This window comes from Oryzias latipes, chromosome 16 (assembly GCF_053564925.1).
Source record: "Oryzias latipes strain Hd-rR chromosome 16, Olatipes_Hd-rR_3.1".
Classification (NCBI taxonomy): domain Eukaryota; kingdom Metazoa; phylum Chordata; class Actinopteri; order Beloniformes; family Adrianichthyidae; genus Oryzias; species Oryzias latipes.
Window position 1 is genome coordinate 7,338,087 of NC_136252.1, and position 17,178 is coordinate 7,355,264.

The 17,178-nt window shown below is 40.9% G+C and overlaps 2 protein-coding genes across 3 annotated transcripts; both read left to right on the forward strand.

Moving 5' to 3' along the window:
• The first annotated feature begins 716 nt into the window (after positions 1–716).
• LOC101163516 (14-3-3 protein zeta) lies at positions 717–7,992 on the forward strand. Of its 2 annotated transcripts, XM_004077616.3 has the most exons (7): positions 717–791; positions 1,073–1,238; positions 2,608–2,922; positions 5,272–5,395; positions 6,294–6,457; positions 6,610–6,705; positions 6,986–7,992. In XM_004077616.3, the coding sequence occupies exons 3-7, from the start codon at positions 2,620–2,622 to the stop codon at positions 7,040–7,042; spliced, it is 744 nt and encodes a 247-aa protein (XP_004077664.1). In that variant the 5' UTR covers positions 717–791; positions 1,073–1,238; positions 2,608–2,619; the 3' UTR covers positions 7,043–7,992. The 2 variants fall into 2 exon arrangements, with proteins under 2 accessions (XP_004077664.1, XP_078789960.1); XM_078933834.1 differs by lacking the exon at positions 717–791 and having other exon boundaries at positions 1,179–2,175.
• A 2,236-nt stretch (positions 7,993–10,228) lies between these two features.
• pabpc1a (poly(A) binding protein, cytoplasmic 1a) lies at positions 10,229–15,272 on the forward strand. Its single transcript, XM_011484882.4, has 15 exons — positions 10,229–11,094; positions 11,284–11,477; positions 11,609–11,724; positions 12,138–12,277; positions 12,379–12,473; positions 12,574–12,711; positions 12,964–13,059; positions 13,159–13,431; positions 13,553–13,643; positions 13,742–13,864; positions 13,953–14,095; positions 14,291–14,375; positions 14,515–14,645; positions 14,752–14,842; positions 14,917–15,272. Exons 1-14 carry the CDS (start codon positions 10,902–10,904, stop codon positions 14,839–14,841), a joined length of 1,908 nt encoding a protein of 635 aa, XP_011483184.1. The 5' UTR covers positions 10,229–10,901; the 3' UTR covers position 14,842; positions 14,917–15,272.
• Positions 15,273–17,178: the final 1,906 nt, after the last annotated feature.

Here is a 17,178-nt window from a genome sequence, read left to right on the forward strand (position 1 = left end):
TGGTATTTTGTCATTGTGTAGATCAAATAAAATCCTACTCCTACAATTACAACTTGTGAAACGTTTACAGAAGCACATAAAAAAGGGATTACAAAAGGAACTAAGCACTTTGTGTTATGTTCTACACAAAAAGTCCTATATCAATAAAGTTTGATTTTATTTGGTTTGATTTGATGGCATAATTGTGATAGCAGCATTAAAATAAACAATGCTTTAGGATTCTGGTATATATTATTGAACATGACACAATAAAAATATCTTTTCAGTGTACTTTTTTCTATCATTGTGCACATACTTCAATTATGATTTGGAAAAAGGGATTGCTGGTGTTGGATTTGCTTGGTTTGTCATCATCAGAAATGGACATCCCTAATAGACTTGTGTCAGGCCTACATGTTGTTCTTCTCTCATGTCCGTTCAACGAAAAAAAAAACTTCTATAACAGGATTTTTTGATATTTTAAAGTATTTTTGCTGCCTTTGTTTGCATGGAAATTGTTGGGATTTTCACACATTTTGAATTACCGTTTGACAGATCACATTCTTGTCTTTTTCCTGCCTACATTTTTACAGCCAACACTCTGATCTGTCCCTAATTAGGTTACAAGCTAGAAATCTTTGCCCAGGGGGAAACATGTGACCAGGCAAAAATAGCTCCACTCTCTCCCTCTGGAAACTAACCAGAATGCAGAAATAGTGCTTTCTATTAGGCAAGATGAACCGTCTGTGTTCCAGTTTGTGATGCCCTCAGCATCTTCACCAAATACTCCATTGCAGCCATTTCTGATGCTGGTAGGAGACAGGTCATGGCTATGACTGGGAAGTTTATTTTTATAAATCGTTCATGCTTATTTTTCAGTTTATCAATAACCCCTTAAAATCAAGGTTAATCTGAAAAAATGCCATGACTGTAATGTTTGTTTACTTAACGCAGCCCGGTGAACCTTTTTTATTTATTTATTTTTTTATTTTACAATATAACCTGCAATATACATGTATATTTGACATAAGAGTTAAAAGGCAGATTGGTAATTTTAAAGACAAGTAAAGTTCACGTAAACTGCCGTTCCCAGAGTTCTTTGCGTTTGGTTGCTACGGTAACCCGTGACGTCAGTACTCCCAAGCTCGGGCCGTGTCTTGGTCCGGTGTGATTGGAAGGAAAACCCGTGCACTGCCTTCACTTCCACGGGCTCAAAGAATCAGCTGCACCTTGGTACGCCGACATCTGTCAGCACCCAGGTAGGATAAGATTTATAGATTTCAAACAAAACTTTTTAGCTATTATTTTATATAATCGTGTGATTCATATTCCGAGTTTCTATTAAAAAAGCTTGATAGTTTCAACTTCCCGGTGGAGTTCCGTGTAGCGATTCAGGCAAACTAAAGAACAATGGCTAGCTTGGCTAACATAACCGTTTGGGATGTGTCTAATGGCTGGTTTGAAAGAAAACCGGGCTGATTGTAAGATGAAGGCGTGCCACTGTCGTAAAGAGAAGCCCCAGCACGACTAGCTACTACCTTTAAGTCAGTTGAACCGCTTTTATGTTTGTTGAGTCTGAGTACAGAGGAAAATCACAAACGTAGCGTTTGGTCCCATTAAGACTGCTGCAACTGAGATTACCGTCAAAATACTGTAAATGCTCTTTCGTGGAAACGTAGCGCAGTTGTGAAGTGATTTGACACGTTAGTTAATTGGCGTTTTAACTTGTAATGCATAAACTGAGGAAAATTGAAATCCTCAAAACCAAAAGGGCCGCTTGCCAAGTCAAACGGTGCACCCCATTTTCAGGGTGTGGCGTTACGTAAGCGCGCTTACATTAGAACAGAATGGCAAAAGTTTCAGAAAAAAACAGAATAACTTCTAGCTGTTTTTTCAAAAACTGTCTGGACTCCTATTTCAGGAAATAGTTGGCGCCATAATGAAAACTAGTCCTGAGGGCCTAGCTTAATAGCTGTCGCTTTTTCGACATTTTTTCATCGAAGCGCACCTCCATAAGTAGCACTTTCGAGTTATTTTAAAGGCTGTTCTGTCAGAAGTATCTTTTTGTTGCGTCCAAATGGGTGTTTTCGTTCAGTTTCCGCTAAATTAAGGCGAGCCGCAGGTAGACGGATGGGTGTGGTGAGAGTGAGAAGAGGGGCACGCTCGTGCGGAGGTTAGCATGCTATGCTAGCTCAGGTATGACTGCTGCACTGCACACTGACTGTCTGAAACATGTTAGAACTAACACGCCCATGCATCTCAAGAGGAATTCAAATTCTATTTAAACACTTTTAACGTTTTACCAGCTTTTCATAAACACGTTTTTTTTGTGTAGGAATTGTTACCACACCTGGAAGTTATTTTTGTCATCACATCTGGTTGAGTTTAATTAAAATTTCTTATAAAAACAAAGATGAGCCAATTTTAGATACTTTAGAGCAAAAAATAACTTAATTATGTGTGTTTAGTTAGCTTTTGCACTTATTGTAGCTCTGAAGTATAATTGGGTGTACACATTTTAGTTGCATGATGCATAGGTGTAGTTTTTTTTTTGATAAATGTGTAGCAAAACTTGTCAAACTTTTCTCCTCTGATTTCCATCCCACTTTTTCATGTCGCATTCTTTAGAAAACAGTCATCATGAGTGAGGCACCTCAGAAAGATCTGGTACAAAAGGCCAAGCTTGCCGAGCAGGCTGAGCGCTACGACGACATGGCCACTGCCATGAAAACGGTGACGGAGGACAGCGAGCAGCTCTCAAACGAGGAGCGCAACTTGCTGTCAGTGGCTTACAAGAACGTGGTTGGTGCCCGTCGCTCGTCCTGGCGTGTGGTTTCCAGCATCGAGCAGAAAGCTGAAGGCAGTGATAGAAAGAAGGCCATGGCCCAGGAGTACCGGGAGAAGATTGAGCAAGAACTCAAAGACATCTGCAATGATGTTCTGGTGAGAGTTTTCTGTTTTAATTTCATTGTTTTATTTTTCGCAACTTTTTTTTCCCCACATTCCTAAAGTACTTTTTCCCCTCCATGTTAAGTCATAGGTATGCAGGTTAAATTACAATAACAAATATTTTCTGTCTAGTGCATAAAAGAAAAGTTTTTGATCTGTTTTTGTTCAAAAATGTAGAAATGAAAAACACGCATGAATAAAAAATGTTTTGTACATTGATGCAAATAACCCAACTGCATTTTAGGAATGAGTGGTGACCTGTGGATAAACCTGGTTAAGCTGCAGTGACTCAGTCATGCCTCACAGGAAACACAACTTTCTGATAAATAAAGGCTCTGTATTTCTACTTTCAGTCAATCTAGTTAAGATGGAAAGCCTCAGTGCCTTGCACTACATCCCACAAAGTACCTGGTCATCTGATTTAGTAATAAATGACTTTTCATAATGGCTTTGCTAACGTCTGCAGGTAAGATGCCAGAAAGTGCCTCTACCCCAAAGAGCCATTCTTTAAGTTATACACAAAGGAGAACTTTGTAGATTTTTGGTTGACTTTGAGGTTTTAACTAGAAAAGATTACAATCATAAAAAGTTCCAATACATTTTAGTGATTTATTTAGATGTTTTAAAATGTGCTTAAGTATTGGTGCTTGTAGGTGATTTAGTAACCCTGCAGAAATGACTTTAAACTAGAGACTCCTTAAATGTTATCTGTACTCCTCCAACAGAGACAAAATTGTATAACTTATTTTAAAAGTGACGTTTAAAGTTATAATGTAAATCAGTTTCTTTTTTAGTAGTTTAATCATTGATTTTTCTTTATGATTGCAGCATATGACATTCCTATTCATAGATAATCAGTTCAGCTATGGGGTTGTTCACACTTAGAGTATTATACATCGTCTGATGACTCAAAGTATTAATCCTATAATGAGCATCAAGCTCTCTGCATAACTGATCTCCACTTCAGCCAACAATACAAGTGGTTGTGAAGCGACCAGATAAATATTAAAGGGTAAATCTGCTGAAAAATAACTTGTTTTTAATTTCAATCAGTACAAATTATGGGTTTGTATTTCTCCTGAAAAGATGCTGTCAGAAATATCCAGTTAAGAATGGAAACGAGTATAAACACAATCGCATTCTTTCATTCTCCTCAGTGACTGACTGTGGTGTGGGGTGCTTTGTTTCTGTCCTTGCAGGCATGAACTTTTTACTGCAGTGGTGCTTTGGCGTGAATGGAGGCAGTCTTTCCAGATAGATTCAGAAACAATGTTTTGACATTTCAGCCAGATATTTTAGTGGGGGGAGGCAATTCAGATCAGAGACTGGTCTTTTAGAGCTTTTTCAGATTTGTAACAGAATCACTGACTCAATATTGTTAGAATTTTAGCCTTACCGACAGTTTTAACCCAGTGTAGTTCTCTGTAGCTTTAAAGTTTATGCGGTCAAACTGGAATCCAACAGCCCCCTTCATTAGTTCTGTATATTGCATTGGTTGTAGTCTCCTTTTTAGCTGTGCCCTTGCCAGTGGCCCAGTTCTAGATTCAGATCCCAGCGGGCTTCCCCGGTCACATCCATCACAGCAGTTTAGGAGCATTCAGCAAATGCGAGCAGTTCAAAATCCTTTTGTTCATTTTATTTAAAAAACAAACAAACAGGGTTTTGTTTTACAGTCAAGAAATCTTTAAACTGCCTGATGTTTAACCCGGTCGTGGCTGCTCGTTGGCATGGAAACCTCATGATAACAGAGTTAAGTCACAGAAATCAATAATTCACTTAAAATTGAGCATTGATGCATCAGTGGAGGTTTTGTTCCACCACTTTTGTTCTACAGAGAGCATCCACACATTAGAGTCATGGAAACTCCTAAAACATCAAACTCTTTGCAGTTACCTCGCTCAGATCCAGGCTCGTCTTTCAGCTACTGTTCAGACGACAGACGCTATGAAGTGTTGTAATGACCCCAGTGCCCTACTTCCTCGTTAGAGGTCAACAGTCTGATGTTCTACGCTCGGTCCCATCACCCCTTCATGATCCTCTCATCCATCCTTACTCTACTGTCCCCACCTCCTCCCCCATGCTGTCCACACAGACCCACTCCCCTTCAGTGGTCCCTGAAGCATCTGTGAAGGAGCTCAGCCAAACTGTTGGGCTGAAGCCCAGCGGCAGCTGGAAATCAACAGCTACACTGCTCAGACCTACAAAGAAACCGCGCCTTGAAATGCTGATTACCAGTTGGACATAAGCTCCGCCCCTGCAGTGAATGTGGCTGGCGTTTGTTGTAGCACATGAAAATACATGTCATTAATGCAACTCTGTTCTGTTTTTCTCTTGTAACCACAGGGATTGTTGGACAAGTTCCTCATTCCTAAAGCTTCTACAGCAGAGAGCAAAGTCTTTTATTTGAAAATGAAAGGGGATTACTACCGCTACCTGGCTGAAGTGGCCTCCAAGGAGGACAAGAAAGGTACTTCCCTTACTTTGAGATGTTTCAAATAAGCTCAGTTTTCCTGTTTCTGTTCATCTTGATATCAAAAAGACAGAATCTGAAAATGAGATGATTACCCAGCCAGGCCCCCCTTTCATCTGCTAAAAATGGTTTGGGATTTCAGAGATGGTAAGAGGCTAACAGAAGCCCAGAAGCAGCTGATTTTCCTTTGGAGCTGAGGTCTTTACACTCGTATATTAAAGAATTCATGTTTGTAATCACAAAAACAATTTCCTGAAGCCAGTGGTATAAAGTCTGTCCTTTTTAACATTTAAGAATTTCTGTTAGTTTTTACTGGAAGATCTAATTGTTGAAAGTTATCAGCCTTTCATTTTCAAGATTGTACTAATAATGACTGAACACAAACCGTATCGTCAGTCTGTGTAGAATTCGAGAATGCAAGAAATAACAGTAGTTCAATGAGCAGTTAGTTGAGAAATAATCTAGATTTTTAGCCAGCAACACCCCCCCCCCCCAATGTTCTTGACAACTTGAATCAAGTGTGGGATAATTTGTATTTGTCCTTCGTATCAGATTAGAGGTTGCCTTGAGTTTGAATCTGTTTGTGGATCAAACATCTGCAAATCCGACTCTTCATGTTTCAGTAATTCCTCTGTTACAAAGAAAACAGTCATTTTAGTCATTGTTACTTCATCTTCTTAGCTTTTCCTACGTGAAGTCCAGGGTGGGGGCACGGTGCCTTTAGAGGTGGTCCTTTGTGTTCCTTAGTCAGAATCCCGGTTGTTCAGTTGCCAGCTCCAGTCTGGACTAATGGACACGTTGCCTCTGCCCTTAAAAACAACAATTCATTGGAGATGCCCTGCTACCTTTTGTCAACATTCAGAGTTCTTCTAACCCTCTTCTTTTACATTCTCAGGAATTATCGGAGATTCGCAGGCGGCTTACAAAGAGGCCTTTGAAATCAGCAAAATGGAGATGCAGCCCACTCACCCCATCAGGCTCGGTCTCGCCCTCAACTATTCCGTCTTCTTTTACGAGATCCTGAACTCACCGGAAGAAGCTTGCCAGCTGGCCAAACAGGTGAGTCTGCAGCCTTTTTGCAAAGAGTTCTCCGGTCAAAAGAATGTTAATCCATACTGGTAACTTGGATGCAGGGTGGTGACGACACTTAAACAGAGTGAAGCAAAAAAGCCTTTTTTTTAATTGATACAAATGTCTTTTCAAACTTTTAGGCTTTTGATGACGCCATTGCAGAGCTGGACACTCTGAGTGAAGAATCGTACAAAGACAGCACACTAATTATGCAGCTTTTGAGAGACAACTTGACGGTACGTTTGCACACGCTATACATGCAGTAGATGAGAGATCATTTCAGAATTCGGTTCACATCTGTTGCACATGGTCAGTAGCAGAAATGCTAGAAACAGTTTCTTCATGAAGTAGATGTGAACAGAATTCTGTTATCTACTGCACATGGTCAGTACCAGAAATGTCAGGCAAGATTACACTCAGAATATATTGCAGAGGGATTTCTTAGTCGTCAGTTTCTTTAGCCTGGATATTTGTGTTCTTCTCCATCTGAGCTTCATGCTTTCACTTGTCTTTCAGCTGTGGACATCTGATAACCAGACTGAAGGAGACGACGCAGAAGAGGCCAGAGATTGAGCCAGACCGTTGTTGTCATTCCTGTCTGCCTGCCATCTCAGGTCATCTTCACCACGATCATCTTCACTTCGACCACTTCATTTTTGACATCAGACTGTCTGTTTTTTCTATCAAGGGGAGCAGCTTTCTCCCCCCTTTCAGTTTAGTCTTCTGTAGGAACTGGGAGCAGTGGGAGGGGTAGAGGGGGGAGGTTTCTACTGGGTGTAGCAGGACGGGTTCACATGAATGCACGGATGCTTGGCTGTTAATCTGTTTCTGAATATTAAGTTCTAATGGTGTTACATTAATAAGGTGCTGGGTGAACAGTTTTTCCACTCATGAAGCATGTAGCAAGTTGAGATTTTTAAGGATAAGTCATTTAGATCTGATTTATACTCGACTAACGAACAGCACTGTTTAGGTAAACCGCTTTTTGAGGAGGCATTGAATTCTCTCAGAAACGGCGTGCTCCTCAACCAAACAGAATGGCGCCCCAGGTCAATACGGTGGTGGTGGTGTTCTGCTGGAAATGAAGGGCAAATCTTAGAAAGGTTGCATTCCATTTACTGTTAGCTGTTCAACCTGCTTCTTCTTTGTGTTTTATTTCTGGAGGGAGGGGTTGCTTTTGTATTTCTATGTATCTATTTTGAGGTATGGAATATTTGAAGAACAAAGAGCACACAACCCCATATTGTTGCTGTTTTGTATAAACGCCTCATTAAAAAACATCCATCGTAGTTTGCTGCTTACTCCAACGGTTTTCTGCATTTTGTTTTTCCTCTTTTTATATCCATGTTTTCCTTAGAGCTTCGGTAAGGATTTGATTTTGAAGAAGCAAAGAGGTTTTTTTTGTGGGCGGGTTAGCTTTGTTTGTCTTTGGCATTTTCATACCGAACACCAAATCATAGCCGTTATTTGGGAGGAAATGTCTTCTTTCATGTAAGTGGAATAAAAAATAAAGTAAAAACGTTGCTCTTGTCTGTTTGTGATGCTGTAATCCTCTTCAGGAATGTTTTCTGAAGTGGACTTCCAAGTGGAAAAGAGTCCAATGACTTTGCTAAAATCTTTCAGTTTTGTGTTTGAATAACTAGACAAACTGAGCATGTTTCTCGTGTGCAACTTCCAAGTGTCATCTGTCTGTTGGCTCATCTCTATTTTTGACTTGAGCCGTCAAAATTGCTCAAAGTCTGAGAAGTAATCTAAACTGACTGCAGTAGTCTGATGTAACCATCGCTACATTTCAGCCGACCCAGCCAACTACTGGTTATTAAATGACTGGAAAAGTTGGTTATTTTTTTCGCAAAACTAGACGAAAGAAAAGGGTTCTGGCTTTGTGCGTTTGGAGACCCATGAGTGGCTACATGTGATGGGAAGCAGGTGAAATAGTCATTGATGGATAATCTGGTAAAAAAAAAAGTCTTCTCTAAGGTTCTTTTATAGATGTGATGTGGCATTGAGAAGACGGCTAAAGTTTATTTTTAAAGAGTTGATCCATAAACTTTTTTTTTTTTTGGTCTGAATTGATGCAGTAAAGATTTCCCTTTAAACTCCCACTCCAATCATCTTTTGATCTGTTCTAAAATATTTCAGTGGTCTTTTAATTAAGAGTGTGCGGTTTTCTACAAAGCAGCAGAAGTTCATCAGAAATTCAACTCATGGGGGCTGGACTGTATTTACACACACTCCCACTAGCTTACAGCCCCTCACACACCCAAGCTAACATTAGCGGTGCAACAAGAATATCTGAGCTTTCCAGCTGTACAGTTTGGATCCAGATTCCAGCTCAGACGAGGAAAACAAAGACGTTCATGGATCTATTTGTCCACAAGTGGATGCATCAGAATGGAGCAGAGCAGGAAGCTTGTGGCCCGCTGATTGTAGTTTATTTCATAACGACAAGCTTTTCAAACTGCATTTTCATAATCTGCTCCTGATTCACAACTATTTGAATAAATAAACATTCTATTTCATCTTAATTTTCTTTACATATGTCTCCATCATGGCAAAAATGCTACAAAAACATGTTATAACTTTCAACTTTACTGGTGCTTCAGTCGTCCTTTCAGTTGAATACTTTAGTGAAGTTCCACTTCATAAAGTAGGATGGATGAAACTGACCTTCAAGGATGCAAATCTGGCAATATGGAAGTGTCAGAAATTGTGCCAGGGTGAACCGAACTATCTAAAGAGGAATGCAGCTTCTGAAAGATTACATTAAAATGTCTTGTTCTTTCTACCACTTTTTTCTGGTAAGTGTGAACAATACTAGGTGTTAAAAAACACCATCTTTCTTTGGGTGTGTCCCCAACAGCCAGGACTAGTTGCTGAAGAGCAAAGATTGACTTTTATCCACATTCAGTAAACAAAAATGCGGTGAAAACCAAGAATGAGAGATGAGGTGATGAAATCCACTGGTTTCATAATACACTCAAACTCCTATTGTCCTCACATGACTTATAGGTAGTTTACAAAGTTACAAGAAGTCTGAGCATTTTTCATTGCTGTGGCTTTGTGCTTGTAGGAAGGAGTTCATGTCCCCCTAAAGGTGGTTTTTGGACTACTTTTGTACACAAACTAATACATTGCTCCTTATAAAATCACATAAAGGGTCAAACCTTCAAGAAAAACCAAGAAGTTACAGTTGAACATTTGGGATTTCAGTGATTAACACAAAGTTCTATGAAGAACCACCAAATGTGCTAAAATAAAACACACACACACATCCGGCTGGTGTGTTTTGGTTTCATCGGTAAATTAACTGATCAGATTTAAGGGAAATACTAAATAAACATATTTCAATACAATAGGATACACCTGCCGTCACATAGAAATAACTCCAGAGTAAAGGCAAAGCGATGTTTTTTTTTAATTATGACAAGTTTTCCTTTCAATACCAGAGCATTTTAATGTAAAGATAGCATTCATTATATTTGGATAGTAATTTTAGCATCATATATTGCTGCTTTTTTTTACTGTCTTAACCGCTTTTGTCCTGTTTCTTTCAAAGAAAGAGTTATTTTTAATTCATTAAGTGCCTCGTTATTACTTTCAATAAAATATTATGAAAATAATCACATATGTTCAAAATTATTAATGTGTACGTCAATAAAATACCAACTCGACAATCTAAATAGTTAGATTTGTAGTGCGTCAATAAGGATTTTAATGTACTTTTTTTTTTAAAGCTAAAATCTCGCGAGATGTTTTGACGTCAAGGTGCCTCTCGTGAACGCGCCGTGGTTTCGACGGGATCTGCAGTCAGCCTTGGCCGTTCTTCCTTTCATTCCCGTAATCCGTCTGCGTAGGGTGTGCTCCGGAGCTAGTCTCGGCACACATTTTAATATTATGAAACAAACCAAAAGCTAGAGAGCACACGCAGACATATTTTTATAAGAAAAAAAAAATCGGTGAAGCAGGATTTGATTTGCCAACCCAAGCAAAAGCTAAAGAAGACGCTGCCCTCGAAAAGAACGAAAGACGGAACGAGAGGAACGTTAGCAAGATAAGCAACTAGCATCATTGTCGAAGCGTGGGCAGTTGACCTTAAACCGTTGATTATAAAGGAGTTTGTCTTTCATACTATTATTTGATAGACAAATTTTCTAACTTTGACAACAGTCTGACCATACAATTTACTGTGAACGAGCTGACATTTCTAAATAGTGAATTCCGTGAGCCATATCGTTAAGGCCACGCTCCGACATTTTGCTAATTAAGCCAAGTAGCCCACGTTAGCCGCTGAGACCCTTATTATCCGCATTCTCGTTGATTCTATCAAGGAAATATCGAAAACACGACTCGTATTTTGACTGCCGCTACGAAACCCTAAGATTATCCAACTTTTTACCGGAGCGACTGAAGAAAAAAATCGACGTCAACCATGAATCCTAGCGCACCTAGCTACCCAATGGCCTCCCTCTACGTCGGGGATCTGCACCCAGACGTGACCGAGGCCATGCTGTACGAGAAATTCAGCCCGGCCGGACCCATCCTCTCCATCAGAGTGTGTAGGGACATGATCACCCGCCGTTCTCTTGGCTATGCCTACGTGAACTTCCAGCAGCCCGCTGACGGTGAGTTGATGTCGACGCCGCGTGCGTTAGCGAGAGTCAGGCACGTTACAGGAAGCAGCGGTCAAAAACGTGGCTGTCATATTGTGGTCCTTATTAATTACTTTATATAGGATCTCTGTGGATAACTGTCAAAGATTTTAAGGAGTAAATGTGACTCTTTTCCGTGTTTATTTTATTTTTCTCGTGTAGCTGAGCGAGCCCTGGATACCATGAACTTTGATGTCATCAAGGGAAGGCCTCTTCGCATCATGTGGTCCCAACGTGACCCATCCCTGAGGAAAAGTGGAGTGGGAAACATCTTCATCAAGAACCTGGACAAATCCATTGATAACAAAGCCCTTTACGACACATTTTCAGCTTTTGGAAACATCCTGTCTTGCAAGGTACACTACACTTGTGTTATTTGTCACTACTTCTGCATGACTAAACATTGCACCAGGTTGGTTTGTTGTATGGCATGATGTTTGTGACTTTTTTATTTTTTTTCAAATCCTAAAATCTACCCTATTTCAAGGTGGTTTGCGATGAAAATGGCTCAAAGGGTTACGGCTTTGTGCATTTTGAGACCCATGAGGCTGCTGAGCGTGCCATTGAGAAAATGAATGGCATGTTGCTCAATGACAGAAAAGTGTAAGTCTGTCTGTTCTTCAGCTTCTTTGAACTCAGTTTTAACTGTGTGATTAATAAGAGCATTTTGCTTCTAGATAAGGTTTGTTTTTGTGTGTAATAGCACCTTGTCAATTGGAGTTTACAACGTAATCTCTTAAGTGTATTTGGTTTCCTAACAATTAGGTTTGAAATGACTAAAGAGCCACATGACCTTAGGAGAGACCTCCAACTCAAGACTATTTTGTCTGTACAGAACTCATTTGGATCTGTTAATTCTTAAATACTGCTTTTATCACAGCAACCTAAACAGTTACATTAATCTTGTTTGCATTTATTTTATCCTTTTTTTTTCACTCTCAAAGCACATTTTGCCTTTTGCTTTTATCCATTCTTATCACGGTATGATGTATCTTAAATTATTTCTTCTGCAACAGATTTGTGGGCCGTTTCAAGTCACGCAAAGAGAGGGAAGCAGAGCTTGGGGCGCGTGCTCGAGAGTTTACCAATGTTTACATCAAGAACTTTGGAGAGGACATGGATGATGAGAAGCTGAAGGAGCTGTTTGGCAATTATGGTAAGAGGCTGGGGATCTGACATGCATGACTTTCACTAACAACCAGAAAACAAATGTAGTTTTGTCTGTTAAATGTGTTGATTAGTTGTTGTGTTTTAAAGGGCCCGCGCTCAGCGTCAGGGTGATGACTGATGATACCGGCAAATCAAAGGGATTTGGTTTTGTCAGCTTTGAAAGACATGAGGATGCACAGAAGGTTAGATTACTTTTGCAATGCGTCGTCACTAGATAACATCACTTTGTAGTTACCTTTACAGAACAGTTTGGGTTCAGTGGATGAATGTTTCTCTCTGCAGGCTGTTGATGACATGAATGGTAAAGAACTGAATGGAAGGCAGGTTTATGTTGGCCGTGCACAGAAGAAAGGAGAGCGTCAGAATGAGCTGAAGCGCAAATTTGAGCAGATGAAACAGGATCGCATGACCAGATATCAGGTTTGACTCCATTTTGTTAAACTTCTGTTCATTCCGGATTAAAGATTTCTCCTTTAGGGTTTGTTTAGTTATTGTAAATTTGGATGAGGAATGTTTTGACTTCAAACTTCAGTTTATACTGTCACAGAGATGAGGAACTCTGGGTTTTAGTCTTCATCAAACATTAATATGCAACAAAATGACACGGTGTGCATATTCTGGATGAGAGACGGGTCTTTTTTCCCCCCAGTTAACACCTTTTTGTTCTTTCAGGGTGTCAATCTGTACGTTAAGAACTTGGATGATGGTCTTGATGATGAGCGTCTGCGCAAAGAATTCTCTCCATTTGGAACCATAACAAGTGCAAAGGTAAAAGCCTAAATAATTAAACTGTTCACAGTAAAATGACAAGCTGTAACCAGAAAATGTAGTTCTGTACTTAAATTAAGGATTTGTTTTGTCCCGTAGGTCATGATGGAAGGTGGTCGCAGTAAAGGCTTTGGCTTTGTGTGCTTCTCCTCACCTGAAGAAGCCACTAAAGCTGTAACTGAGATGAACGGCCGGATTGTGGCTACAAAGCCGCTGTACGTGGCTCTGGCTCAACGGAAGGAGGAGCGTCAAGCTCACCTCACCAACCAGTATATGCAGAGGATGGCTACTGTCCGGGCTGTGCCCAACCCGGTCCTCAACCCCTACCAGCCTGCTCCGCCTTCCGGGTATTTCATGGCTGCCATCCCTCAGGTAAGCCCTGACTCCACCCAGAAACACTACTACTGCCTTTACATTTAGCTCATTACATGATTAAACCTCTTCTCCTGCAACTGCATCATGTAAAACCTTCGGATGATCTCGTTTGTCACAGGCCCAGAACCGTGCAGCGTATTACTCTGCCAACCAGCTGGCTCAGCTTCGTCCCAGCCCACGCTGGGCCACACAGGGAGTGCGTCCTCAGCGTAAGTGGCTTCTCATTAGTTGATCAGATTTTTGTGTGTGTGACTGCAAACTTTTCCAAGAATATTTACCATAACCTCTCTCATTTCTGTATTTTCAGATTTCCAAAACATACAGAATGCCATGCGTCCATCAGCACCTCGACCCCAGACCTTTAACGCCATCCGTGCGAGTACCGCCACCAACACCCAGGTCCCGCGCATGATGGCATCTCAGCGTATGCGTAAGTCACAAAGCGGCCTTCTCTGCCTTTTATTACCAACTTAAATCAACATTTTGGTTAAATGTTATTTTGAAAATGTTCCCCTTAGCCACCCAGGCGCTCAGCCAGCGCCCTGCTGCTGCTTCAGCCACAACCGCCCCAGTCCGTGCCATGCCCCAATACAAATATGCTCCTGGGGTGCGTAACCCCCAGCAACATATGGCCTCTCAGCAACAGGTCCCCATGCCACAGGTAAGCTGTCCGCCATCACCCACAATGCATTACACTTATAGAAAACTATGGATCTGGAAAGAAATGAAAGTTAGGAAATGAACATTTAAGTTGTAGGCTGTAGAAAATGATTATAGTAGCTTTAGCTTTAAGTGAATCAAGAAAGACATGGAGGTGATTGAAGGTGACTCACGTTGAATTATTCTTGTCCTTTAGCCTGCAGTCCATGTCCAAGGCCAGGAGCCCCTGACGGCCTCTATGCTGGCTGCTGCTCCCCCCCAAGAACAAAAGCAGATGCTGGGTTAGTCATCATCCTCTTAATGTTTTGTAAACGTGACAGAGCATCACTTCGGGGAAGCCGCACCCGTATTACATAGTTACCACCCATATAATGTATTCATATGAACTCTTATTTAATGTTTTGTCATCTTTCTGTGCAGGTGAGCGCCTGTTCCCCCTGATTCAGAACATGCACCCCAGCCTGGCAGGCAAGATCACCGGTATGCTTCTGGAGATCGACAACTCTGAGCTGCTCCACATGCTGGAGTCTCCAGAGTCCCTGCGCTCCAAGGCCAGTGACGTTTGATTAAGAAACATTCTGCAACCTTCTCATACCGATCTGTTTGCCATGAATGTTTCATGTAGAAAATCCATGATCATCTTCATTTGTGCTGCAGGTGGATGAGGCTGTTGCTGTGCTTCAAGCCCACCAGGCTAAAGAGGCCGCTCAGAAGTCCACCACTCCTGCTGGTGTTCCCAGCGTCTAAGGTTTGTATGAGCACAACCTGACGCTTGTTTAGACGGGAAAACGGTGTCTGATGTCCGCTCTGTTTGATTCACAGATTGAGCATTTTGAAACCTGCTTCACCGATGAAAAAGAGAAAAAAAACTTAAACATCGAAAAACCTAAAACACAGAAAACATCGCAAAATGATAAATTATTTCTTTAAAAAAAAAAACAATTGACTTTGCCAGGTCTAGAGATGGTTTGACTAGACCTTGATCATACATAAAAATTTGTTGAAAAAAATAGCAAAATAGAGAAAAAAATTGATACATTTAAAAACATTCTTCTGTTTTATGTCATTTTACTGTCAGTGCTCAGAATATCAGCCATGTTGAGGATGATTGGAGCTGAGCGATTTGGAAGGTGATTTGTAATGTAAACTACTGGATCTAATAAATTGTCGTTCAAACATTTGCTTGTGTTGGTCATTGGTGTCAGCAGTGTGTGTTTGTGTTGAGAAGAACTGTTTCCAGCATTCATCTTTCCTGCACCGCTGTGTGGTCCCGTCTGCATCAGAGCTGGGTTTGTACTGCCATGAGGTCATGGAGAGAACAAAGCTCCTGTCTTCTCTGGGGGGGTCACTTGTGCCTCCAGGCTTTGTGTCAAAACCCCCAAAAAGATGTGTGGTTAAAGGAGGAATCTAAGCTGCTGCTTTGTATGCATCAGCTTTTACTACATAGTTGTAATGCACATCAACTGTAGGAAGAGAATATCTCTATTTGTTGTTCATCAGTCTGAGAAAAAGTACTTTTTGATCAGAAGTGAAATGACTGACTTCTAGCTGGGATTGGGCATTTGGGACGACGATCCCACTGTCAGATTGGGAACAACAGCTTCCACAGAGGTGACAGAAAACGTTGGAATTGGAAAGGCTTCACCCAGAATTCAGTTGTGTGCAGGTTACAATCTAAATAAATGCATTTTTCAGGCCTAAATTTCATATTTCATTGTCATTTGGAAAATTCATGATCAAATGGCATATTGCTTTGAATTGTGGGTAATAAAATGTCCATAGATCCACCCCTTATTTTCTAGCTTCCACTTTGTGTGATCACTGAGGCAGCGGAGGTGAGCCCAAGTTTTTTGTGTTCTTTTGAGTCTGGTGGCTTCTTCAAAAAAGAAAGTGTTCTCTTATTGATGCTTTTTGCAGAATTTGCAGTTGAACTGTTAAACTTTGGTTATTTGGAAATGTTTGGGTTTTCTTCACAATAACCTGGATGTGCTTCATCAAAACCTTTGACATCACTGTCCTGCTGGCTGATTCGTTTTGTTTCTTTATACTTATATTATTTTTATTTTAAATGCTTCCTTCCCACATTTTTACACTTGTTTCAGTCCTTGCCAGTTTTTATTCCTGTTCCTTTTTTAACCAGCTCCACTCGATCCTCCCCTCCTATATCCGGCAGGGAAAACGTCTTCGTCTTAGCAAAGTCCATCTGCGGAAAACCAGGTTCACCGGTGGGTTTGCCCTTCCAAATTTTCGACTATTATTGGGCTGCAAATTTGCGCTGGAAGACATTCTGATCATTTTATGGCAACTGATCTGACTCCCCTGACTGGGTGGAGATGGAACTACACTTGAGCAGAAACATCTCTCTTCCTGCATTGCTGGGTTCCTCATGGGAGGAGGATCTGAACATGTCCATATCTCCAGAAATCTGGAAAGTAATATTCAGACAAGTGAACTCTTCATCTCTCTGTGCTCGCCACTGTCTAATCCAGTTTGAAGTTGTACACAGATCACACATCTCTAAGTCTAAACTATCTGACATCTACCCAAATATCAGTCTTTACTTTGATGAATGTTCACATGTTCTGGTCTTGTCCATCCCTCTGCGGGTTCTGGGTGCGGCCAAACCCTCTGCTCTGTTTGGGATCGCAGAGAGGGTGACTTTAACCTGAGAAAAACGACAAACTCTTGTCTTTTGCCTCCCTCTTGGTCAGACATGCAGTTCTGGTTAGGCAGAAGGATTCTGCCCCCCCCCCCCCCCCCCCCCCCCCGACTCACAAGCAATGGTTGGCAGATACCATGTCTAGTTTGCAACTCGACAAGATTAGATTGTCGCTCAATCATAAGAGCAGGAACTTTCAGGAGATGTGGGGCCCTTTTCTGGAGACATTTCAGCAGATATGGGAGCGAGGTAACCAGGGCACATTACCATGTTGAACATACACCAGCTAGTGTAAGGGTTGTTTTTGGTTCTGTTCTGTTTGCTGCATTTAATTTCTTTCATTTTTATTTCTATTTTTTATTATTTTTCTTTCTGTCAAGTCCTGCTGTTTGCCATTGTGACTTTACATTATGCATGTATGTCTT

Bases quoted from the DNA above. Each gene is read 5' to 3' on its own strand.
- LOC101163516 (XM_078933834.1), top strand. The intron at 6,458-6,609 runs GTGAGTCTGCAG...TCAAACTTTTAG, and splicing joins CTTGCCAGCTGGCCAAACAG to GCTTTTGATGACGCCATTGC. The intron at 6,706-6,985 runs GTACGTTTGCAC...CTTGTCTTTCAG, and splicing joins TTTTGAGAGACAACTTGACG to CTGTGGACATCTGATAACCA.
- pabpc1a (XM_011484882.4), top strand. From the start codon at position 10,902: ATGAATCCTAGCGCACCTAGCTACCCAATGGCCTCCCTCTACGTCGGG. The intron at 13,644-13,741 runs GTAAGTGGCTTC...CTGTATTTTCAG, and splicing joins ACAGGGAGTGCGTCCTCAGC to ATTTCCAAAACATACAGAAT. The intron at 14,646-14,751 runs GCCAGTGACGTT...TTTGTGCTGCAG, and splicing joins CAGAGTCCCTGCGCTCCAAG to GTGGATGAGGCTGTTGCTGT.